General features: G+C 36.9%; 2 protein-coding genes and 1 long non-coding RNA gene across 4 annotated transcripts; all 3 read left to right on the plus strand.

The window, feature by feature from the left end:
- Positions 1–1,326: 1,326 nt before the first annotated feature.
- On the plus strand, positions 1,327–11,171 carry LOC143449422 (protein DEK-like). Of its 2 annotated transcripts, none has more exons than XM_076949626.1 (11): positions 1,327–3,985; positions 4,125–4,299; positions 4,403–4,532; positions 4,719–4,827; positions 6,341–6,435; positions 6,778–6,901; positions 6,976–7,053; positions 7,150–7,369; positions 10,244–10,320; positions 10,530–10,682; positions 10,782–11,171. In XM_076949626.1, exons 1-11 carry the CDS (start codon positions 3,476–3,478, stop codon positions 10,791–10,793), a joined length of 1,683 nt encoding a protein of 560 aa, XP_076805741.1. In that variant the 5' UTR covers positions 1,327–3,475; the 3' UTR covers positions 10,794–11,171. The 2 variants fall into 2 exon arrangements, with proteins under 2 accessions (XP_076805741.1, XP_076805739.1); XM_076949624.1 differs by lacking the exons at positions 10,244–10,320; positions 10,530–10,682; positions 10,782–11,171 and adding exons at positions 7,985–8,061; positions 8,271–8,423; positions 8,523–8,910 and having other exon boundaries at positions 1,330–3,985.
- Positions 11,172–14,942: 3,771 nt separating this feature from the next.
- On the plus strand, positions 14,943–19,609 carry LOC143448687 (uncharacterized). Its single transcript, XM_076948534.1, has 13 exons — positions 14,943–16,296; positions 16,498–16,642; positions 16,890–17,065; positions 17,241–17,409; positions 17,556–17,652; positions 17,789–17,951; positions 18,153–18,313; positions 18,393–18,570; positions 18,638–18,708; positions 18,800–18,983; positions 19,071–19,190; positions 19,270–19,375; positions 19,452–19,609. The coding sequence occupies exons 1-13, from the start codon at positions 16,081–16,083 to the stop codon at positions 19,607–19,609; spliced, it is 1,944 nt and encodes a 647-aa protein (XP_076804649.1). The 5' UTR covers positions 14,943–16,080.
- Positions 19,610–22,882: 3,273 nt separating this feature from the next.
- Positions 22,883–23,654, plus strand: LOC143449916 (uncharacterized). Its single transcript, XR_013114623.1, has 2 exons — positions 22,883–23,166; positions 23,266–23,654. It is a non-coding gene; the product is annotated as an uncharacterized LOC143449916 (long non-coding RNA).
- Positions 23,655–24,957: the final 1,303 nt, after the last annotated feature.

Raw genomic sequence — 24,957 nt, forward strand, 5'->3', positions numbered from 1 at the left:
ACTGCACCCAGGGTAACCTACTTGGTTTGGTACTCCGTGACACCTCCTGTCACATGAGACACCGGGCTTCATGTTCCCTACGGGAGCTAATGTTTTAATCGTCTTGGGCAGAATTTCAACGTCGGCTTTTTAGTGTAGAGACAGAACATTCGCCTCGCAACTATGCGATACAGTTTGGATATTCTGTTGCACCACACTCTTGTTCACTTGTAATGCTCTTGGACAAAGCATTACGATCGCTTGCTCCTATTGGTAGTTCTAAAGACTTCATTAACAGTGCAAACAGCATCCGGCTCGGAAAGACGGCAACAGGAACTCGCGAGAAAAACTAGTGCTTATGTCACAGACAGACTGCATTGTTTGAGATATCGTTTCGTATTTTGACTATTTTTTTGTCATTGACAGTGGGGAGTGAACACTACAATGTTCACCGTTCGCTGCCAGATAGAAAACTTGCTAAAAATTTTAGGAAGAAAAATTCTTTAAATCTGACTTAATCATCGCGCAGCGTCAAAGGCTTTTCTCAGTCCACCAGCCATGTATATTATGTGCACATTACAAAATACCGCGCAACGTCATGAATTAAGTCGAAAAGTAGCTTTCACTCCTCACATCTTTTTTAGTTATATGGTTATAACGACAAATACGTTTCTTAAAAGTTTGAGGGATTTCTGCCGCGGCAACATTGGCAAAGCAATTCGTTTCATTCGACCACAATTCTGGGTTAGCTGCTGACTGATATTATGACACAACACAGTGAACAGACTTTGGGTTGTTTTGTAAGGCAACGTAAGCACAACTATCAGGAAACAGCGCCTGTTGAGGCCAGAATGTTGTAAGGGCGTTTGAGTCATGTTGTTCCTTGTAGTCGTTGCTTACATTACACCAGTTGAAATTTTAGAAAAACCAATGGTTTCCATAAGTATTTTGCAGCTCTTTTTGTGAGCTGCAATGATGCTTTGCCACAACTCTGCTGATAAACGGCGGGAAAAGGTAATCCAATTTTCGGCTTGCATTCACACCTGCTCAAACACAAATTTTTCAATGTTTCAGTAAATAGTTATTGTGCTTAAAATTTATGATTGAAGCAATTAGAACAAGAAATTTAATTCAAAAATTTAAAAACACAATTAACCTGCATTTTTTCTGAATATAAGCAATGCCATTTAAAAAATATTTATTTAGCAGTATTTAACCTTATATGCACAAATATTGTTTTTTCGATTTGTCAATTGCCAGCTAATTCTCCATGATTAAGTGTGTGAATAATAAAAAGCCTGTAATGTAATGTCAGCGAGTAGGCCTAGTGCTGTAATAATGTTTGTCACCGTAGGCTATTAAATGGTATAACCTTACAATTTGGTTACGTTGACAGTGACAAAGACCCTATAGGCATGCTGGCTACGTTGCTGTTAAGATATTGCAATTGGTGAAAAAGTCCCGTTTATGTTTTTTTTTATTCACGAGCCCGTACTGAATTAGGCTAACCTACACCTACGGGCTTATTTGAACGAGAGTAGAAAAATAAGATACGGATAGACTACAGGTGGATAGGCAACTTCCATCAATTTTACATGATGAATTGTGGGCTAGCTTATAATGAGGTATACCTAGTAGCCTAAGCCTAAACCCGTAATTTCACTTTGCATATAACCTACTCGTTTTATTTTCGGGAAAACTATCAAGGGTGGACATAAATTTACAGATCTAAGGATACAGGATTAAACTAAGTTAACCATTTATTTATTCATAATTTGGTTTCTTGAACACTGCGTATATAAGTTAAGCCTGAGTTTATTTTGAGTCAATACGATGCGCTAGATAGCTATCATGGCTATCTGGCTATTCATCAGCCATCATGGCTATTATATTATTCTGTTATTTTTTGGTATAGTAGAACTTACAGCTACCTATCCACACAATGTTTCTCAACATTCACGCCAAACTTTTTTTATCTTGACCCTGAATTAGGCTAATAAAAAATTGGTTGTTTGAACGCTAATATATAATAAATAAACAAAGAATTAAGGCTTCAATGCTCGTCATTACGCCAAAGTGTGTGTTTTTGCACTAATGAGTTCTCTTCAAACTGCCGTATTTTCCAGTCATGTTTGTCTGATGTTACTTGGATTGATAAGATGCTTAAAAATAAGATTAGTTACAACTTCAATTAAAACCAACAGCTCTGAGATTTTTTCAAAGGTAGATCAGCTGAGGTATTTTCTGAGCATGCCATAAATGTAGTTTGGACAATCTGGTACTATGTAGTTTAGTGGTGTTGTAAAAATTACCTGCTATGTAGCCTATATGATATAGGTCTACTATTTTCATTTGTGGATCGTAGTGGAAAGCATAGCAACTGCACCCTCAAAATTTTGGAAGACTGTGCTTGCCTGCATCCAAGTATTTTACATTCAACTCTGGAAAACTGAGCCCACAGGCACTGCGTTTTGCCTACCAGATTGCAAAATATACCCAGTGGTTTTGCCCACCATTTTGTACCCAGTGCACACCTATTTTTGCCGTACTGCATCTGGTCACCCCAATTATGGCCGTCTCGCACCCCGAGATCTCGTTGAAAAGTACCATGCTTTCCAGTCTGGTTTGTGTGAATGCAAAACCTGCAGTTGTGTGCCTAACAAACAATGGGTGCTTATGTTGCTTTATAAGCAGTCCTAACAGTTTGTTGTCTTATAATGTTAGCCAGCTAACAAACAATTTTGGTGTGATGAAGCGAATTGCTTTGAACACCATTGTTACCGCGACAGTAGCCTAGGTCTACCGATAGCATATGGAATATTTAGATAACACTGTTATTCTCACAAAGTTTTTAGGGGGCACTTTTTGAGTAGTTTGCTTCTAAGGCAGAGATATTCACAGTTTGCAAGAAGTCGCTATGCTTACAACCAAGGCCTTGTCTGCAATGTTAACTATAAAATTAAAATTGCATCATTTCAAATCTGTCTGTCTATTTTGTGTTGCTGTAGCGTTGTGGAAATTGGGAAAGATGAAAAACTACACCTTTTTATAAATGTTATATTGTTATCACTCTTGTCGTTGCTTACAATATGACTTTTGGTTGTGTGCTAAAACAATTAAAATGGCATATTGTCTATTTTGTGATAGCTCTCTGTTATATTATACGTCACGTCATATTACGACGCCGTCAGCCCATCTTTCTGAGTTGGTTTCTTGAACACTACATGTAAGGTTAAGTCTGACAATTTTTAATATGTACAGTTTTTGGTCGTATTTTTTTTTGAAAGATCTGTGGTAAAAACCCATTCGCAATGCCTTGTTGTTTCCTGCGAGTTGGCAAGAAAATAAATCTACTTAGTACTGAAAAATTAGTTTACAACATACAAGGCCCAAACTATTCAAGCCCTGCATTTAGCAACTTCATTAGCTTTGCACTTATGTGATTTATTTTGAGTTTTTTCTGTTTCATGATTAAAAAGTTGTTTCATTCCTAAAAATGTCAGAAGAAGAAAATCGCAAAGAAGCAGAGAAAATTTTATCTCTTGAATCTGAGAAAAAATCATCTTCAGAAGCTGAGAAAAAATCATCTTCAGAGGCTGAGAAAAAATCATCTTCAGAAGCTGAGAAAAAATCATCTTCAGAAACTAAGAAAAAACCATCTTTGGAAGCCGAGAAAAAACCATCTTCGGAAGCCGAGAAAAAACCATCTTCAGAAGCCGAGAAAAAACCATCTTCAGAAGCTGAGAAAAAACCATCTTCGAAAGCTGAGAAAAAACCATCTTCGAAAGCCGAGAAAACACCATCTCCGGAAGCCGAGAAAAAACCATTTCCGGAAGCTGAGAAAAAACTGTCTCCGGAAGCCGAGAAAAAACCATCTTCGAAAGCCGAGAAAAAACCATCTTCGGAAGCCGAGAAAAAACCATCTTCGGAAGCCGAGAAAAAACCATCTCCGGAAGCCGAGAAAAAACCATCTCCGGAAGCGAAAGAAACAAATCCGGATGCAGAGGTCGACATCACATCATACGTTTATTGCTTCATTTTTGATATGTTGATGAAGCTCATAGATTGTTTTTGGATGCCCATTTCTTTTTCTCCTCATTTTAATGTTAGTATTAGATAAACAACGAAGTTATTTTGTACTCTAGAGTGAAATACTGGAAACCTCCGTCAATGGGAAGGAAGATAAAAATGATGATGAAGTAAAAATGGACGATGAGATAGAAAAAGAAACTAATTCAGATGCACAAACTGAAAAAGAAGAATTGAAAGAAAAATCCAAAGATGAAGATGGAAGTGGAAGTGAAGAAGAAGAATTGCCTCGTGAGATGCATCTCATCTTGACATTTTTAAAGTTTAACATAGTGACATCATTTAACATGATTGAGCTATTGTAGTTTTTTGGAACGTATTTTTTATGATTTAGCGGGATTGCTTGAAAGGCCTGTTGAGATCTTAAGGGAAAAGAGAGAAAGAAAAAAAGTGACTCGTTTCACTTACGATGACGCTACTACACCGACATCAGACAAAAAGAAAAAACTTGAAATTCTTGATGGGTAGACATTTTGTTATTTTGAACTAAAGAAATTTTGAATTCTGACCTTAGCTTGATAAGAGTGGCAGTGAAGGTTTTAGTAATGCTGATTCTTGTTTGACCAACTTGAATTAGCCAATCATGAAACGACTTGCTTGCAACAATGAAGGATTAGATTGATGTGGCGTATAATAACAAAACTGTTTAGACGAGGGGTTAAACTGGCTGAACACCCCAGGGTGGAATGGCAACTACAGAGGAATAAAGCGGAGGACCTTAAGATCATTCACAAACTATTTTTTGGCTCCTTTGGTGAAGTGAGTAGTTTCCACACTTAATTCTGACTCTGAAAGTTGAAATTAACATCTATAGTCAATTCATGTATTTCGTATTATAACTTAAATAATCGTGGAGACAAAATTAAAGTTTTTGTTTTTATACTCAAAATAAAAGTTTCTTTAACACTAGAACGGCCGGAAAACAAGTTGACCTCTAACGGCCGGTGGTGTCGAAAACGACACCATCCTTAAAAATGTACTTTTTGATTTAATTTAGCGAAAAACTCAAAACTAAATACTTCCGTAATGAATTTAGGATGTATTTTGCTTGTTCAGTAGAAACAAAAACTAACATAGCTACCGCAATTCGACCTTTGATGACGTTGCACACATTTGCAAGAAACGAAAAAAAAACAATATTTTTCAGTTGAAACATAAACAATCATTATTCTGATGGTAGGTATTTTAACAAAACGCTAACTATTGCAGAAAAAGCTCATATGTTTCCTACACACAATGTGATAAGTCTTTAGAGTTTACAGCAGGACCCATGTTGATCTATTTACGTCGTGCAGTTTTTGCATTATGTAAGTTTCTAGTCGCCGTTACCACACAATCCGCAAGTTGGCCTGCTGCAGTGACTTCAAACTGTAACTATATAATTTTACGACTTTCTTCCGCACATTTCCTTCGCTTTCCGGATGGTCTTCTCTGCGCTGGGTTCACTTCTCTTTGGACCACCTGCTTCACCGCGTAAGCATCCCTCAACCACTCTGTAAGCTGGAGTATGAAGCTTCGTCGGCCGATTTTGCTACCGAAACATTTTCTGTGCAGAATCCAGGAGTTTAGCTCTACTATGTCCAGTAGTTTTGTCCAAACAGCCAAAGGTCATCGTCTACTTGATGCATGAGTTGTGTATTTTCTCGCCGTTTGGTCGAAAACGTCCACGCCTACTTTGTTTTGTTTTGGCCTACTCTACAGTTTATAGCCTAGCTCTGCTAATAGCGTATGGCATACAATCCATACGTTGCACAAAAACTGTCGTGTGAATTTTACAGTTCGCTGCAAAGCAAAGTGAGTTTGTATTGTGCAAATGTACATGGACAAAGTACGTTTAGGATATCATAAACTCTCCGTAAAAGCTGTATCTAAATTAGATAAACAATCACTTGAAAAGATAAAACTGGGCTAATCTCAAGTATATGTTAGTTGCAAGTGCAATCGTGCGAAGTAAAAAAATGTTGTAGTCTACTGGACCTCTAAAACCATCTTGGTGTCGATTTCGACACCTCGGCCGTTGAAGGTATAACAGGTTGTAAAAAACAAATCGAAAATCAAATTTCGGTAAATGTTACTTATCCATACTCTTTCAAGAAAGTTAGGAAGCTACTGAAAATTTTATATCGTTGCAACTGCTTTTACTAAAAAAAAATATACATCAAAATTTCGACACCACGGCCGTTCTAGTGTTAACAACAGTAGCGTTATTCACAATAATTTGGCCGAAAATTTACCTTGTACTTATATTTTATATGTTAACCTCTATTTTCAGTTATTTAGTTGCAAGAAAAACATTAGAAATTTCTCTGGTTTTGCATTCGAAAAAGATTCTCCTGAATATGAAAAAAAGGAGGATTATATTGGCAGGTGGGGGTAGAGGTTCAAGTTTTTTGTATTGGAAGACAGAATCACTTATTTACTTCATAACTATAACGTTAAGGCTCAAGCTGATAGTTTTCACCTGTACTTGTTGCTCTAAACAATAAATGTTTCATTTAGTGCTTGGGTGATTGCACGGGCAATTGCATCCAAGGGCATAATTTGCACAGCAACCCTTAATAAATGGATCAAATGTAACTTTGTAAGACTTATTTGATATTCTTTGTTATGTTGTTTGTGTTTCTTTTTGCATACGGATGTAAATTTTGCATGGCTTTGATTCCCAGGAACCATTCTATTGCTTTAATAAGCTATATTTGGTCTTGTCAGATTCACGTTGGACAATCTGAAATGGGCTCTAACTGTTTGCGATGTGGACAACAGGAAAGGAAAAAAGGAAGATTTGATTGACACATTGTTGAACTGGTGCCTTCGCCCTAAGCCATCCGGCAAGGTACGATGCTTGTGAAATCATGATTCAGTGGAATCCTTTTACAGTTTAGTTTTATTGTTTTCTTTTTTTTCCAGGAACTTCCCCAGAAGAAAAAGAAAAGAGAAAAGAAGAAAAAAAGAAGAAGTGGAGTGCAAAAGTCCCCGCAAGCAGTTGTAATTGTTGTTTTACTTAACTGATTAGTTCGGATAAAATTCCAACTTGGTAAAACTTCAAAAGTATAATGTTGAGTTGTATAATGTTTGATGCAGAATAACACCAGCAACTCTGGAGGACTTGAAACATCGGATGATGAGATTGCGAGTTCAAACGAGGACTCAAACGAAGAAGAAGAATCGTCCAGAAAAGTAGAGAAAGCGAAGAAGACTCCAAAACAGAAAACTCCGAAGAGTGCAGAGAAGAAAGCGACAAAAAGAAAGTCGAAGAGCGCAGGAAGAGAATCACCAAAAAAGGTCGCCAAAATAAAAATAGGTACGTGGTTGCCCATCGGTTAACTCTTAGGGTTGTATGCAACATTTCATTGCGCAGTGCTATATAATTTTATTGTACGAACTCCATGTAATACCTATTGTGCAGAGCTGGGCAGTCAGTACTTTGAAAGTACCATCAGTGACGGTACCGGTACTTGGCAAAAATTGTACCGATGGTTCCGGTATTCGGTACTGTTTTAACAAAATCAGTTCCATAGTTTGTCGGTATCGGTAATTATTTCTAAAGGACGCTGTTCCAAGTGCAATTTTTATCCCAATTCGGGCCCTGCTACAGGTTACTCTACGTCAAAACATATGTGGATGTATAATCATGTAAAAGTTGGCATTAAGGTTTCATTAAAAGGAACTTTTGAAAACTTTTGAATAATTCTTAAAACCTTGAAATATTCAATTGAAAAGTACCGGGACCTACAAAAATTTCTTGAAAAAAGTAATTTGGTATTTTTTTCCAGAAGTACCGACGGTATCGGTAATGAAAAAGTATCGCGGTACAGTATTTCAGTAGCTATAGTACCGCGGTACTGCCCACCTCCAGTAATGTACAGAATATTAGTGTAGAAAGCGTGGATGACCAACGAATACTTAATCATGTCAGGCTCACCAAAGGTTGTCGACAACGATGACTCCGAAGATTCTGACACGCCCTTGTTGAAAAAGAAGTCTCCTCCGACTGTATGTTCTTTCAATGACTCTCAATGTTGCAAATACTGCATGTCTTTTAAATTAATCGTTAGTTACAATGGTTTTAAATCAAAAGTTAAACATTAATTCAATTATCATGATGCAGAACTACAGTATTTCTATTTTGTAGACCAGCGTTTTGCCAGGTTTTTTGTAGCAAGTCTGCTATCGATATCAGAATTTCTCGTTCACTTAAACAGAACAGTGAAATCCGCAAAGCAGTGGAAAAAATTCTTAAAGGAGCCGACCTTGAAGTGATCACGATGAAAGCGGTTTGCGTTAAAGTTTATTCTCTCTACCCCGACTTTGACCTCTCGGATCGGAAGGCGTTCATTAAAGAAACGGTTAAAAAGGTGAAATGACATCATTGACACGTCATCCTAATCTTGACGAAGATATTGGTTACAGTTTATTGTGTTACTGCCTTCGTTTTACGAAATCTTTCTCTGCAGATAATATCTTGAAGTTCTTGAAGCCTCAGAAACTACAGCTTTATATGAAATATCACTGCCAGTGATTTTATCATGCAATAAAGTCACGTGACTCTCCTTCATATTACGTCATCAACTCAGCGATTTCATTGTTTGCCGCTGATTTCGATTTGGTCCTAGGAGCGCCATTTTTATCGAGACCAACTCGGACAAGAGTTTTTAAATTGTACATAGACTTGTGATGAGAAATTTTGTGAAAATTTTAACCGCAACAATTTTAATCGTGATTTCAACGCCCAAGCCTTTGTAATGATATTATCACCGATACGCAAATTGTTAAAATTCAGGATTTATTCCATTTTTTGTGGTTTTATTCTCAATTTGACTGTAATAAACTAGTTTTGCAGAATTCTGTTGATCTGTTTTGCCCATTAAGTTTTCGTGCAGAATTATAACTTTTAAAAATATGGCGTTAAGTTGAAATTATATAATTGCGTTTTGCTTCAAGGAATGATGATTGATGGACCAGTCAAGAGAAGACTCCAGGTGAGTAAATTCTTCTAATTCTCGCTTTGGTCTGAACCTAAGCTTTGTGTAAACAACAAAAGATGCTCAACTGGTGAATTGAATCTTTGATGAACCAACGAATAAAAACCAACTAAGCGTCATGTGTCCAGGTTTCACAAAGTCAGTAAAGTTTAAGTTGTAAATTTCATTGAGACATTAAAACAACCACAGATATCTTATATATAACAACGTATATGTAGTTATATATAAGATATCGATGAAATCAACCCACACCAACCAGTTGCTGAGGCTGAGACCCTTGAGTCCGATCGCCGTTGTAATGATTCAACTCACATTTCGCCATGACTTGACTTCTTTCGAGATCAACTCCAGGATGACTGGAGTCACGGCAATTGCCGTGAAAGAAATTAATAAAACAAAAGATTTTCTAAACAGACTAAATGTGACACTGCTATAAACTGTATTAGTGAAATATAATTGTATAGTCATTTTTGCACTTTATAGAGTAAATTGCTTCGGATGATATTCCTGATCAATTTCTTCTCCTTTCAGAAGCTGAAAATCATGAACTTGTGGAGATCTTTGAAGGGAAAAATGACTCGATCCTCTTGGCCGCAGTTGCTCTTGTTGCTCTAGTCACCATCGTGGTTGGAGTTGTTCTGAAGCAGAGGAGCAAAAGCAAGAATGTCCTCAATGTCGCCTGATTGGCTGGAACTAAACCTGAATGTGCGCCTGTCCTTACCGGCTTGCACAAAATAAGACAATGTCGTATATTTTTGTGTGATAAATACTTACATAAGCTACCCAAATGTGTCGACATCTAAGAATACATTGCATAGAATTTCCTGCTGATTAATCATGTCGTGAGCTCCGTATTGTGGGGACTGCTACAGGTTACTCTACGTCAAAACATATGTGGATGTATAATCATGTAAAAGTTGGCATTAAGGTTTCATTAAAAGGAACTTTTGAAAACTTTTGAATAATTCTTAAAACCTTGAAATATTCACTTGAAAAGTACCGGGACCTACAAAAATTTCTTGAAAAAAGTAATTTGGTATTTTTTTCCAGAAGTACCGACGGTATCGGTAATGAAAAAGTATCGCGGTACAGTATTTCAGTAGCTATAGTACCGCGGTACTGCCCACCTCCAGTAATGTACAGAATATTAGTGTAGAAAGCGTGGATGACCATCGAATACTTAATCATGTCAGGCTCACCAAAGGTTGTCGACAGCGATGACTCCGAAGATTCTGACACGCCCTTGTTGAAAAAGAAATCTCCTCCCACTGTATGTTCTTTCAATGACTCTCAATGTTGCAAATACTGCATGTCTTTTAAATTAATCGTTAGTAACAATGGTTTTAAATCAAAAGTTAAACATTAATTCAATTATTATGATGCAGAACTACAGTATTTCTATTTTGTAGACCAGCGTTTTGCCAGGTTTTTTGTAGCAAGTCTGCTACCGATATCAGAATTTCTCGTTCACTTAAACAGAACAGTGAAATCCGCAAAGCAGTGGAGAAAATTCTTAAAGGAGCCGACCTTGAAGTGATTACGATGAAAGCGGTTTGCGTTAAAGTTTATTCTCTCTACCCCGACTTTGACCTCTCGGATCGGAAGGCGTTCATTAAAGAAACGGTTAAAAAGGTGAAATGACATCATTGACACGTCATCATAAACTTGACGAAAATGTTAGTTACAGTTTTTTGTGTTACTGCCTTCGTTTTACGAAATCTTTCTCTGCAGATAATATCTTGAAGTTCTTGAAGCCTCAGAAACTACAGCTTTATATGAACTATCACTGCCAGTGATTTTATCATGCAATAAAAGTCACGTGACTCGCCTTCATATTACGTCATCAACTCAGCGATTTTATTGTTTGTTGCTGATTTCGATTTTGTCCTTAGAACGCCGTTCTTATTAAGACCAACTCGGACAAGAGTTTTTTAAATTGTACATAGACTTGTGATGAGAAATTTTGTGAAAATTTTAACCGCAATAATTTTAATCGTGATTTCAACGCCCAAGCCTTTGTAATGATATTATCACCGATACGCAAATTGTTAAAATTCAGGATTTATTCCATTTTTTGTGGTTTTATTCTCAATTTGACTGTAATAAACTAGTTTTGCAGAATTCTGTTGATCTGTTTTGCCCATAAAGTTGTCCTGCAAAATTATAACTTAAAAAATATGGTGTATAGTTGAAATTGAAATACTCGGCATCAAATTGCGCTTTGCTTCAAGGAATGATGATTGATCGACCAGTCAAGAGAAGACTCCAGTTGAGTAAATTGTTTTAATTCTCGCTTTGACCTGAACATAAGCTTTGTGTAAACAACAAAAGATGCTCAACTGGTGATTGAATTCTTTGATGAACCAACGAATAAAAACCAACTAAGCGTCATGTGTCCAGGTTTCACAAAGTCACTAAATTTTAAGTTGTAAATTTCATTGAGACATTAAAACAACCACAGATATCTTATATATAACAACGTATATGTAGTTATATATAAGATATCGATGAAATCAACCCACACCAACCAGTTGCTGAGGCTGAGACCCTTGAGTCCGATCGCCGTTGTAATGATTCAACTCACATTTCGCCTTGACTTGACTTCTTTCGAGATCAACTCCAGGATGACTGGAGTCACGGCAATTGCCGTGAAAGAAATTAATAAAACAAAAGATTTTCTAAACAGACTAAATGTGACACTGCTATAAACTGTATTAGTGAAATATAATTGTATAGTCATTTTTGCACTTTATAGAGTAAATTGCTTCGGATGATATTCCTGATCAATTTCTTCTCCTTTCAGAAGCTGAAAATCATGAACTTGTGGAGATCTTTGAAGGGAAAAATGACTCGATCCTCTTGGCCGCAGTTGCTCTTGTTGCTCTAGTCACCATCGTTGTTGCAGTTGTTCTGAAGCAGAGGAGCAAAAGCAAGAATGTCCTCAATGTCGCCTGATTGGCTGGAACTAAACCTGAATGTGCGCCTGTCCTTACCGGCTTGCACAAAATAAGACAATGTCATACATTTTTGTGTGATAAATACTAACATAAGCTGCCCAAATGTGTCGACATCTAAGAATACATTGCATAGAATTTCCTGCTGATTAATCATGTCGTGAGCTCCGTATTGTGGGGATGGCGGTGTATTGCTTTTAGGTTGGCCTAAAGCCAAGACTAATAGTCTTATTGCTAGACTCCTAGATAATTGTCTTTGATTCCGTTGCGTTTGCTGTCTCTATAATGTTTCTTCAAATCAACACCAACTTCATAAAGTCTAATTGTTATATTGTCCGAATAGGTTGTATCAAATTAGAAACATTTAAACCATCTTTCCACATTTAAACATCGCTATAACTCGAATTCAGTAATGATTCCAATTCCGAATAATTCAGCAATAACTTCAATTCAGCAGAACAGAATAATCCGAAAAAGCCCGAAGAGATAAGAGAGCGATTTAGACCAAACATTAGATTTTTATACTCGCCGTATTGACCAATGGGCGAGTGCCAAACTAGCCATACAATGACACGTATCTACGTGTCCATGTTACATTCTAAGCTTTTATCACAAAGAATTAAAATCGATTTTGCACCGGGTACAGAAAACCACTTGACACAATTAACTACGTCACATGTCGATTTGGAACTACGATTGAATACGGATTACTAGGAACAATACATTCAAATTTGTATAGAATTTAACCGGAGACACAAAAATTGCTTAACAAATGCCAATTATAGAACTTGTTTAATTTGATTATATCCAAACGCCACAATAATTCCCCCAACTCATAAAAGCTTCGAGGTAGGAAAGTTGTCGATGGCAGCTTGCAAGTTTTTCTTGTTGGCAGCTTGCAATGAGAATGCAGAATTTGTGTTCTCTCCAGCCAGATTCTTGCAGTCAACGAACGTACACAAATGGAAACATGCAAAAGAAAAAAATAGCAGTAAATATTCTTCGCTAATACTATGTTGTATAGAAGGGATTTTAAATATTTTGATATTTTTTTTATAGCTTTTACCACAACCAAAGTAACATAAAAGTATCGTAAATGTAATTGCACACAAAACCTAACACAAACAGTTTGAATGAAATTATTGTCGTTAGAACTAAATGCATTTCAGTATTTTGACACAAAATGATATCGGACAACGCGTTTGGTTTGCCGAATTTTTATAGCAAGATAATGTAAGTATAAGGGTGGGTGAGGGTGAAGGGGATTTGCGTAATGCAGGAGAAGAAAATAAAAGTTCGATCAGTCTGAATAATATGTTTAAATCGCGATTCGCCTCCATTCGTTTTCTCCTTGCATTTGTTGTATGCAAGTTTATGCGGTACCCATTTTGTAAATCGATGCTATATCGGGACAGTCACAAATTAACAGATTCTGACTTATACAGGGTGGCAGCTTGCAACCTGGTATATGATGACAAACAAGGCAAAATAATCGTACGGCGTGGGTTAACGCTTGTACTTAATGTAAGTCATTTATGAAAGCAATAAGGGTAGGTTAATATAAAACGTAGCTAAAAGTGCTTAGCGTAAGAAAAGATTAAAAGAATGCTTTGTAGGTAGACAATGGGGTGAAAGTGACCGTTGATAAGTATTTGGCTTAGTTAGCCTGTGTCCATGAAAATAATATAAAATAAAAAATCATCTACCACAAAACGTAATGTGGAAAAATAAGTAAAGATAGAGATTGATAAGGGGATAAGGAATACATTAACTTTTAGTTCAAATTGAATTTCTCGATTATGGTTATGATGCGTGGATTACGCAGAACAAATATAAGATATTACTATAGTATGAATTTATGTGCGCGTTGTCCTTGGGGTCATAAATTTATGAGGTAAAATCAGAATAAGAAACGTATTTAATATTTTTGTTATTAATAATCATGACATATGTGCGCTAATATCTAATAACACCAATAACAAGCTACGATTTATTCAGAAATGAGTAATGTACTTTACCGGCTAAGAATTAATCGGGAGCCGAACTAAAACATTGTACAGGTGTCCACACAAATTGACAGCTTCGTTCTTCTTGATGATTTTTCTTTCATTTTTCCTTTGAGCGATGCTTGCAGCTTGCTTGTGTTGCTTTCCGGCGTTGACCAGCGTTGTCATCAACCATAATCCATAACGCCAGCAGCGTGACAGTCATTGTTCGTTAGCGAGAATTCTTTCCACTGGATACTTCAAGAATTTTTGAAATGTCTGCCGCAATTTGCTCGCTAACAGACCGTTGAATGCAGTTTGTCTCTCGATCCTAATCTGACTCCAATTGAACTTTGTAGAGAGATAGCTTTCATAAATTGAATTTATCAGAAGTGCAGTGTTCTTCTTCTCTTGCAGAAGAAAGACGGGGTTACCATTTATGGAGATGATGGTGTGTGGATTGCTTTTAAGGTTGGCCTAAAGCCAAGACTAATAGTCTTACTGTTTGACTCCGAGATAATTGTCTTTGACTCCGTTGCGTTTGCTGTCTCTATAATGTTTCTTCAAATCAACACCAACTTCATAAAGTCTAATTGTTATATTGTCCGAATAGGTTGTATCAAATTAGAAACATTTACACCATCTTTCCACATTTAAACATCGCTATAACTCGAATTCAGTAATGATTCCAATTCCGAATAATTCAGCAATAACTTCAATTCAGCAGAACAGAATAATCCGAAAAAGCCCGAAGAGATAAGAGAGCGATTTAGACCAAACATTAGATTTTTATACTCGCCGTATTGACCAATGGGCGAGTGCCAAACTAGCCATACAATGACACGTATCTACGTGTCCATGTTACATTCTAAGCTTTTATCACAAAGAATTAAAATCGATTTTGCACCGGGTACAGAAAACCACTTGACACAATTAACTACGTCACATGTCGATTTGGAACTACGATTGAATACGGATTACTAGGAACAATACATTCAAATTTGTATAGAATTTAACCGGAGACACAAAAATTGCTTAACAAATGCCAATTATAGAACTTGTTTAATTTGATTATATCCAAACGCCACAGTATCATGCTTGTGTTTATTTCATTGTGACGTATTTTCCCTGAGTCAGTGAGTAAAAAGCTGGCATGATAGTTTTGGCGACGGTGAAGCAGGGCTCGCCACACTGCGTATTGTAATCGTTCACGCCCGATATAATTCATTCTACTAGAGCACAGTCTGTGACACAATCTGCTTTGAAGGGAAAGAACTAGCGGAATTAGATTATACTCTTTTGCCTGGTTTATAATACCGTAGCTTTTATGGTTGATTTTATACCTTGCACGCCAAAAGCCTGTTCCTGTTAATTTCGATTCGGGTTATAATGTAGTTAGAAATTTGCGATTGATAATGCAAATAACAGTTTCTATTTGCAAATCGCAAAACAACAACATCGCGATGAAAAACAAATACCAATTGCTTTGAAAGTTTAGCTTTTATACTTGCTTATATTTCGTTGCTTATATACTTAATGGTTGCAAAATCCACTTTTACCATTGACCATTATGGTGTTAAACAAAAAGGGAAAGACAAGAAATATACATATAGACGGTATTATATTGCGACTGCATTTAAATTTCGATCTTGTATTGTTGACGTCTTTCTTTTTATAACTATAGAAATGTTTCATTAAAAGCTTAGCTTTGAACGATTTGTAGCTGCTATAGACCAGGCCTGTAATTTGGTGAAGTGTTTAAATAATTTTGAGAATTCTTTAATCAAACGCAACAGATCACATAATCTTGATTGTCATTTCATAGCAAACATGTAAAGCACCTGCGAGAGATGTATATAACAATTGTAATCACACGGCAAAACATTTCCGTTATTTGCGAGATACAATTGTTATGACATAATTAATACAACGCTCGATAATTTAATTAGGTCGGAAACACCCATCACATAAATCACATCCTTTAGCGGTAACCGATGCAGCTTAGACGTATTGCTTTGTTTTACAAACTTTTACAACATAACAGGGCCGAGTGTGGTGTAAAATAATTTCAGAGCGTCTTAGGTTAAGAAAATGTTACAAAATCGCGTTGTATTGTGCTTGGTCAGCATTTTGATCTACAAAGCTGCACCAATAAATGGAAACGTTTGCGGTACGTTTTATACTGCCACCTCCGCCGTGGACACTTTTCCTCTCACCGATTCTTGCACTGAAGCTACCAAATTTTCTTCGGAACCTGCAGTGGTCTTAGTTCAAGGAGGTACAATACCAAATGGAGAAGATTGCAAGGTAAAATTTTTCCATGAAATTTGATAACAAGATAAATCTGACACTGCTATAAACTGTTTTGGTGAGTTATTGTTGTATACAGTAATTTGTAATATAATTGTATGGTAATTTGTAGCAGGAATTAACTTCTTTCAATTTGTCGTCTTCATACATTTGTTATATTTCAAATCCAAATTGAAATCATTGAAACAAATTTGACAGATTTACCAAGGTTTCAGTTTGGACATGGAAGATTTGCTTGGGGTGATTAAAAGCCCAGGAATAGGATGGGTTGACGTTCCAGAAGGATCTACTTTCACTGTTGATTGTACATCCGCAGCTGATATCGTCATTGGGATCATGGAAGGTTATATAAACACTTTTAGCTTAAAATGATCAAAGTTGCAATTGTTATCAAAAACGTCTAGAGCTAAAAGCAAACTCCGTATCAAATTGTTAACTATAAAACAATTAACGATAAAATTTAGTTGTTGTCATTAAATCGTTTGTACAGTCCAGGACACTAATGGTTGATATATCGTCTTCTGGCCTGCACTGTAGTTGGTTAATTAGTTGTTTAGTTCAATGTGAAAAAGTTTTCTTTCCTGCTCCAGTCGAGTACATATCAACCGAGGTTCCACTCCCTACACCCAACACCACAGCCTACGTGGCGGGAAGGTTTGGATATCCTACTAACCATGCCGACGAACTTGTATTTCGCAGTTCTGTTCAATGCACTTTTTACATTCGACAAAACGCAAACAATATAGGCGGTGGTGACTGGTTTTTTGTGAGTAGGATTTTACTTTGTTGCTGTTTGTTGTATCGAATAAACGATTAACTGTAATTCTCGATAATATTCTGTTTTTATGTTTGATTTCCTTCCGTCAAGCGCCTGTTACAAAGCGCGAAAAACATCAAGAAATTTATACTCCAAGCTTATCTTTGTTTTCATTTGATTTAAGATGCTTCCTGATGAAGATTCTCCGGATGCTGGATTTCGTGTGAGTGGTATGACAAGTCCGTTTACAACTGGACAGACTCATTCTCTGAAAGCAAAGATATTAAGATTGCAACTGGCTACCTTTGGAGTGGCTGGAAATTTTGACACTTATAACTACAGAATTACCGCAAGTAAAACCATAATCCGATATCTGTAATCGCTTTGATTAGTTATCACGTAATATAGCTTCTGTTTTTAAAAACTTATCGCAATGATTTGATTTTTCTTAAATCATAAATTATCATAAATTATCATAATTTATTTCTTTTATCGAAAGATGAGTCGTGCGTACAAGATTTCCCGCCCACGGAACCGCCACCCCCAACACCATCGCTTGAACTTGAATGTGGGGAAGACGGCGAAGTAAAAATAAGGTGAATGTGTGGCTGTGATTTTGATCTCAACATATTTCTACCAAAGATAGTCTTAAAAAAACAACGAGTTTGGCAGAACATTTCACGGAAAGTTTTACAACTAAAACATCAAAGGTTGGTTAAAACAATTCTTTAGACTCTCCGCCGATACTTTGGATGACTTGCAAGTGGAAGAGAATGACACAATTGTGATATCATCATTACCTGTAGATGATCTGAACTCAATTGACCCCGAGTGTGTGGCCAATTCAACTCACCCCGAGTTTAATCTCGGAATAACTAACTGTTCAAGCCTGGAGGTAATTACGTAATCAATAAAAAATTTAATTTAAATAACATGTTTTTTGCAACTTTTGGTGTATTGATAAAATCTTTGGCAATTTTTTAATTATAAACGTACGAAAATAATGGAACGTGGGCTTCCACGCATCATCTGCTTTGAATGACAAAATTTTATTGTCCTGTTCAAGTTCAAGTTATAGTTATACTTTTAATGTCAGAGCACAGGCGACCTCCTTCAAGCAACATTCACTGTACGCCGCCATATCTACTTCAACCAAGATCAGCCCATACAACGTTACAATGATTCCTGCGTTAATTTAACTTGTGAATGGAACCTCACAGTGGTGGTCAATGGCTCAGCAATTTTCCCAGAAATTAAGTAATTACAAGAATGTATTCGTGCTTTATAACTAATGTGCATTTATAAATGAACATAACTTGTATTTTCTTTTTTCCAGGAAAGTGCAACTGGACGCGGTGGAGGAGAAAGGAGAATTCGATGTCGGGATTTCTTTCACAAACGACTCCACTTATTCGTCCGAACTCCCCGAGAACTCAGCGGTCAAAGTCTCAGATTATGTTCATGTGAAAGTCGATTTGACCGGAGTGGATCTCGACAGTTCCTTGCACTTACAAGTAAGTAAAGTTCTCAAACGAGTTGAAAAAAATTTGTTCTTCCCTAAAACTTCCAATTATTTTGTAGTTGACAGATTGCTGGGCAAGGCCGAGCGAGATTGCGACTGGTAGTCCAATGTACTCCATCATAAATGACAGGTTTTTTATCAAATTGTTACCAAAATATTGGTCGCTAAATTCTACTCATCAACGCACTGTCATTTGCTGACTATTTTGTTGAACGTTTCAGTTGTCCGGCTGACAATTCATTCGATCCTGATGACGCAATCATGATTGACAGAAATTATGACGTAAAATATTCAACTTTTAAATTCCGGTCTTTTGTCTGGACACAAGATCAAGAACAAGCGATCTACGTATACTGTGACGTCACTATTTGTCATAATGATGTTGGATCTGGATGTGCTAGTCAGGTAGATAATGTCGACATAACATGCTCGTAAGTATTTAAACCTCTGAAGACAGCAAACAATAAACGATAAATCCAATTATCTCTTAAGCCTGCATGTCCTGGAGATAAACGTCGCAAACGTGATTTGGAATCTTCCCAATCTCAGCACCGTGTCGTCGCATCAGGACCAATCTTCATCGCTCAAAACAAAAAGGAAAAGTGTGAAGAAGTGCGTCTTTGTTGATCTTATATTTCCCGTTGTTGTGAAGTGCTATAAAAAATAATTAATTAAACGTTTTCTCATTTAGTTCAACGGAGGTTGCAGTGACGTTTGTGAATTGCGTCATGATGACGTCATTTGTTCATGCTATAATGAAAGAAAGCTCCAGGAAATGGAAAGACTTGTGAAGGTGGGTGAAGTGATGTATTTGGCACTTTATAAAGAAATCTGCCTCGGATTATATTCCTGATCAATCTTTTCTTCTTTCAGAAGCTGAAAATCATAAACTCGTGGAGATCTTTGAAGAGAAAAATGATTCGATCCTCTTGGCCGCAGTTGCTCTTGTTGCTCTAATCACCATCGTGGTTGGAGTTGTTCTGAAGCAGAGAAGCAGAAGCAAGAAGAAGAACGTCCTCAATGTCGCCTGATTGGGTGGAATCAAACCTGAATGTGCGCCTGTTCTTACCGACTTGCACAAAATAAGACAATATCATGTATTCTAGTGTGACATAATAACAATGTAACCACCTAACAATATTTGAAAGTGTGACTAAAATCCAGTTACTGTATTCTTCGTCAATATCACATATTTGTGAGATACAGTATGAAATTACAGATATACATACATAGCGACAATGAAACAAACATTAAGAAACTACGTAATTTCAACACTTGTGCATTTTATTACTTATTTGGCATAAGCTGCCCAAACATGTCGACACCTCCGAATATCTTGAACAAAATTTCCTGTTGATTAATCATGCCGTGGTTTCCGTATTATGCTTGTATTTATTTCATTGTGACGTATTTTCCCGGAGTCATTGAGTAAAAAGCTGGCATGACAATTTTGGCGACGATGAAGCAGCGTTGGCCACACTGCATATTGTAATCGTTCACGCCCGATATAATTCATTCTACTAAAGCACAGTCTGAGACGAACGATGTTATTTTGCTGTTTAAGGTCGATACTGTGCAGCAACATGTTTTCTCAATGACGCAACAATATAATCAAGTTAAATCAATAACAACATTTGTGCTTGTTTATGTCAACTTCATAACTTATGGGCCATAAGACAGCTATGAGTGACATCCAATCAGAATTCAGTTTCCAATTAATCGTGGAAGCAGCGGGTGCTTTGAATTTGAGGGGCCCAGGCGAGGTGTGACTTAAGTTTGTGGGCCCCAAAATTGCAGGAGATGACGACTTCCTAAAATCTTGTAAACGGTTTTAACCATAACTTGACACTTAATGAAAGGCCGTCAAAATCACAGCTTGCCATTGCGTTAGAATTTGAGTGTTTAAGGGTTCATTTCCCAATAGGAAGACAATTTTGAGCCGGCAACACGGCGATTGTGACGATGTCGCTGCACTCAAAGCGTTATATTAAAAAAAGTAAGAAAATTTCCGGTCCAATGCGCATGTGTACAAGTTTGTTATTGTTTTGGCGATAGCTGGTTGCAGGTCTAGGTTAAGTTGTAAATTTGGTGTGGGTTTAAATTTTTGGTATTTTGGAGTATTTGTCCTAAAACTTTCAGCTCAAAACTTGCTGTCAAGTTTAGGTGGTTGTTATGGAAATTTGAGTACAAAGATTCTGACCAAATTAAGACTGTAGGCAGTCATAACCTAGATCTCGTTGTAAGCCAAAATTCAGGGGAGGTTTATGATGTGGTTTTGCGATAGTGGCGTCTTGATTTAATGTACTTTGCATCGAAAAGCCTATCTCTTTGAATTGGGTGATGAGTCTAATGACCCCTTAAATCACCTGGGGGTTACCGATGTGGCCATACGTAGCTGATTAGTAGACTCCATAACAGCAATTAAAGCAAATTCAAACCTGTAGTACTTCTACTAACGATACAGTAAGAAAACAGTCGACTGTGAACGTGAACTAAATGATAATTATGAATTTTGATGCAAACGATTGAATAATAGAAAGCAGAAATTAATCAATGAAAGAATGCATCAAGTACTCGTTAATTAATGAAAGCACATGCGGTGGTGTCGGCAACAACGCATAGTTTAAAGCAGTATGACAGAGTGGGAGAAAATGTAAATTGTGACGGGGTGCCACACTTCCTTTGACATAGATTCCAACTGAACATTAAAAGTTTTGCCAGGAAACGCGTAATTCGCATGCAAATGTTTACCAATATTCTGCATTAAGAAGCCGCATATGCTGAAATTTTGCGATTTCAATGATTTTGTTGGACGTTCTGTGTAATGGTTATAAAAGTTTGTTAGACCAATCAGAGGTCAACATTATTTTCCAGTGCGGGGATTTCCCTAGCAAAAAGCACATTAAAAAGTTACATGTGGCATGTTAGGTGAGCGGCTAACCTGAACTGTAGGTAGGTGAACCGCATTGTGCAGCAGATCCTGCCGTAAAAAACACGATTACCAGTTCTGGACAAGCGGGAAGACTTCCGCCAAAGCATAAATCAACCTCAGCCTGATCCTCGATTTCCTTCTCTGGCAGCAGTTCCTCTACCAGCTCCTCTTGCTCCACCATGTGGATGGCCTCTTTAAAATGAATGTTGTACCAAAGGTTTTCGACAGCGATGGTTCTGAAGATTCTGACACACCCTTGTTGAAAAAGAAGTCTCCTCCGACTGTATGTTCGGTACTACGACACTTTATCGAACGACACTTTATCGAACCGACAGTTGATCGAACGACAAACTTTAACAATAGCTTCAAGCAAGATTTATTATATCACACTGATGAATTATATTATAGGTGTAACATCTTAAGCCTCGGTGTCATTTCAAGCCTCGGATCTTAATTGCGTGTTTCTCAAACATTGAGACAATAAGCCATTGTGATGTGCGGTCTTTGTAATGGTGTGCATTAATGAATTGTGATGTATATATCATAAAGTTGACGATTTATATTTTATATCTATATTTTATATTTATATCATAACGTTGACGATTTATAATTTATATCTATATTTTATATTTGTATCGTAAAGCTGACGATTTAGTTATCACAAGAATACGGCCCGCCGTTTCTTATTGAGTTTCAAACTGCAGTGTTAGCTCTGTTTGAAAAAATTGTGGTATTGTTACGCCATAAGTACGTCATACTAGTCTATTGTTACGCCATAAAGCTGGTGCGAAGGCGGTAGACCTGTATACATCATAATTGAAAAACTAAAGAAAGTGAATTTAGTGTAAATTAGGTATTTCTAAAAGTGACACATTTCTAGAAAATCTTCTTGTTACGCCGCGCCCCCGCTGTGCGGAAAACCAGCTGACCGCTAGAAGAGAACGAAAGAGAATAAATAGTTAGTCAAGTTATTGGTGCGTTAATGAGTAATACGCTTCAATGCGGAGAGAGAGCAAAATTATATAAATATCACAATATTTCAAAAATTACAAAATCCAACTTTATCAAACAAACATGGACAGATAGCTGAACATTCTTTATGAAAAGTCACCAAATTTCAATTTTCTACTGCAAACAATGCAACTGTACACCACGTTTTGCTATGACTGTGTGCGGGAGAAGCAACAGTCGATTCGATCAACTGTCGGTTCGATCAACTGTCGGTTCGATAAAGTGTCGTTCGATCAACTGTCGGTTCGATAAAGTGTCTTTCGATTAAGTGTCGCGTCACGGTTTGTTCTTTCAATGACTATTTCAATCTTGCAATTACTGCATGTCTTTTAAATTAATCGTTAGTTACAATGGTTTTAAATCAAAAGTTAAACATTAATTCAATTATTATGATGCAGAACTACAGTATTGCTATTTTGTAGACCAGCGTTTTGCCAGGTTTTTTGTAGCAAGTCTGCTATCGATATCAGAATTTCTCGTTCACTTAAACAGAACAGTGAAATCCGAAAAGCAGTTGAGAAAATTCTTAAAGGAGCCGACCTTGAAGTGATTACGATGAAAGCGGTTTGCGTTAAAGTTTATTCTCTCTACCCTGACTTTGACCTCTCGGATCGGAAGGCGTTCATTAAAGAAACGGTTAAAAAGGTGAAATGACATCATTGACACGTCATCATAAACTTGACGAAAATGTTGGTTACAGTTTTTTGTGTTACTGCCTTCGTTTTACGAAATCTTTCTCTGCAGATAATATCTTGAAGTTCTTGAAGCCTCAGAAACTACAGCTTTATATGAACTATCACTGCCAGTGATTTTATCATGCAATAAAGTCACGTGACTCGCCTTCATATTACGTCATCAACTCAGCGATTTTAATGTTTGTTGCTGATTTCGATTTTGTCCTTAGAACGCCGTTCTTATTAAGACCAACTCGGACAAGAGTTTTTTAAATTGTACATAGACTTGTGATGAGAAATTTTGTGAAAATTTTAACCGCAAGAATTTTAATCGTGATTTCAACGCCCAAGCCTTTGTAATGATATTATCACCGATACGCAAATTGTTAAAATTCAGGATTTATTCCATTTTTTGTGGTTTTATTCTCAATTTGACTGTAATAAACTAGTTTTGCAGAATTTTGCTGATCTGTTTTGCCCATTGAGTTGTCGTGCCGGATTATAACTTAAAAAAATATGGTGTTTAGTTCAAATTGAAATATTCTGCGTCAAATCGCGCTTTGCTTCAAGGAATGATGATTGATCGACCAGTCAAGAGAAGACTCCAGTTGAGTAAATTGTTCTAATTCTCGCTTTGAGCTGAACCTAAGCTTTGTGTAAACAACAAAAGGTGCTCAACTGGTGAGTGAATGCTTTGATGAACCAACGAATAAAAACCAACTAAGCTTCATGTGTTCAGGTTTCACAAAGTCACTAAATTTTAAGTTGTAAATTCTTTGAGACATTAAAGCAACCTGCACCAGCCAGTTGCTAAGGTTGAGTCTGATCTGATCTCTGCCGTTGTAATGATTCAACTCACATTTCGCCATGACTTGACTTCTTTCGAGATCAACTCTAGGATGACTGGAGTCACGACAATTGCCGTGAAAGAAATTATATAACAAACAGATATTCTTAACAGAATAAATGTGACACTGCTATAAACTGTATTAGTGAAATATTGTGGTATACAATAATTTGCAATATAATTGTATAGTCATTTTTGTACTTTACAGAGTAAATTGCTTCGGATTATATTCCTGATCAATCTTTTCTTCTTTTAGAAGCTGAAAATCATGAACTTGTGGAACTTTTTGAAGAGAAAAATGATTCGATCCTCTTGGCCGCAGTTGCTCTTGTTGCTCTAATCACCATCGTGGCTGGAGTTGTTCTGAAGCAGAGGAGCAAAAGCAAGAATGTCCTCAATGTCGCCTGATTGGCTGGAACTAAACTTGAATGTGCGCCTGCTCTTACCAAATTGCACAAAATAATACAATGTCATATATTTTTGTGTCATAAATACTTACATAAGCTACCCGAATGTGTTCGCATCTCAGAATACCTTGCATAGAATTTTCTGCTGATTAATCATGTCGTGAGCTCCGTATCATGCTTGTGTTTATTTCATAGTGACGTATTTCTCCTGAGTCATTGAATAAAAAGCTGGCATGGCAGTTTTGGCGACGATGAAGCAGCGCTGGCTACACTGCATATTGTAATTGTTCACGCCCGATATAATTCATTCTACTAAAGCACAGTCTGTGACACAATCTGGTTAGAAGGGAAAGAACTAGAAGAATTAGGTGATACTCTTTTGCCTGGTTTATAATATCGTAGCTTTTATGGTTGCTTTTGTACATTGCACGGCAAAAGCCTGTTGCTGTTTATTTCGGTTCGAAGCATAATGAAGTTAGAAATTTGCGATTGATAATGCAAAACAATA

This window comes from Clavelina lepadiformis, chromosome 3 (assembly GCF_947623445.1).
Source record: "Clavelina lepadiformis chromosome 3, kaClaLepa1.1, whole genome shotgun sequence".
Classification (NCBI taxonomy): Eukaryota; Metazoa; Chordata; class Ascidiacea; order Aplousobranchia; family Clavelinidae; genus Clavelina; species Clavelina lepadiformis.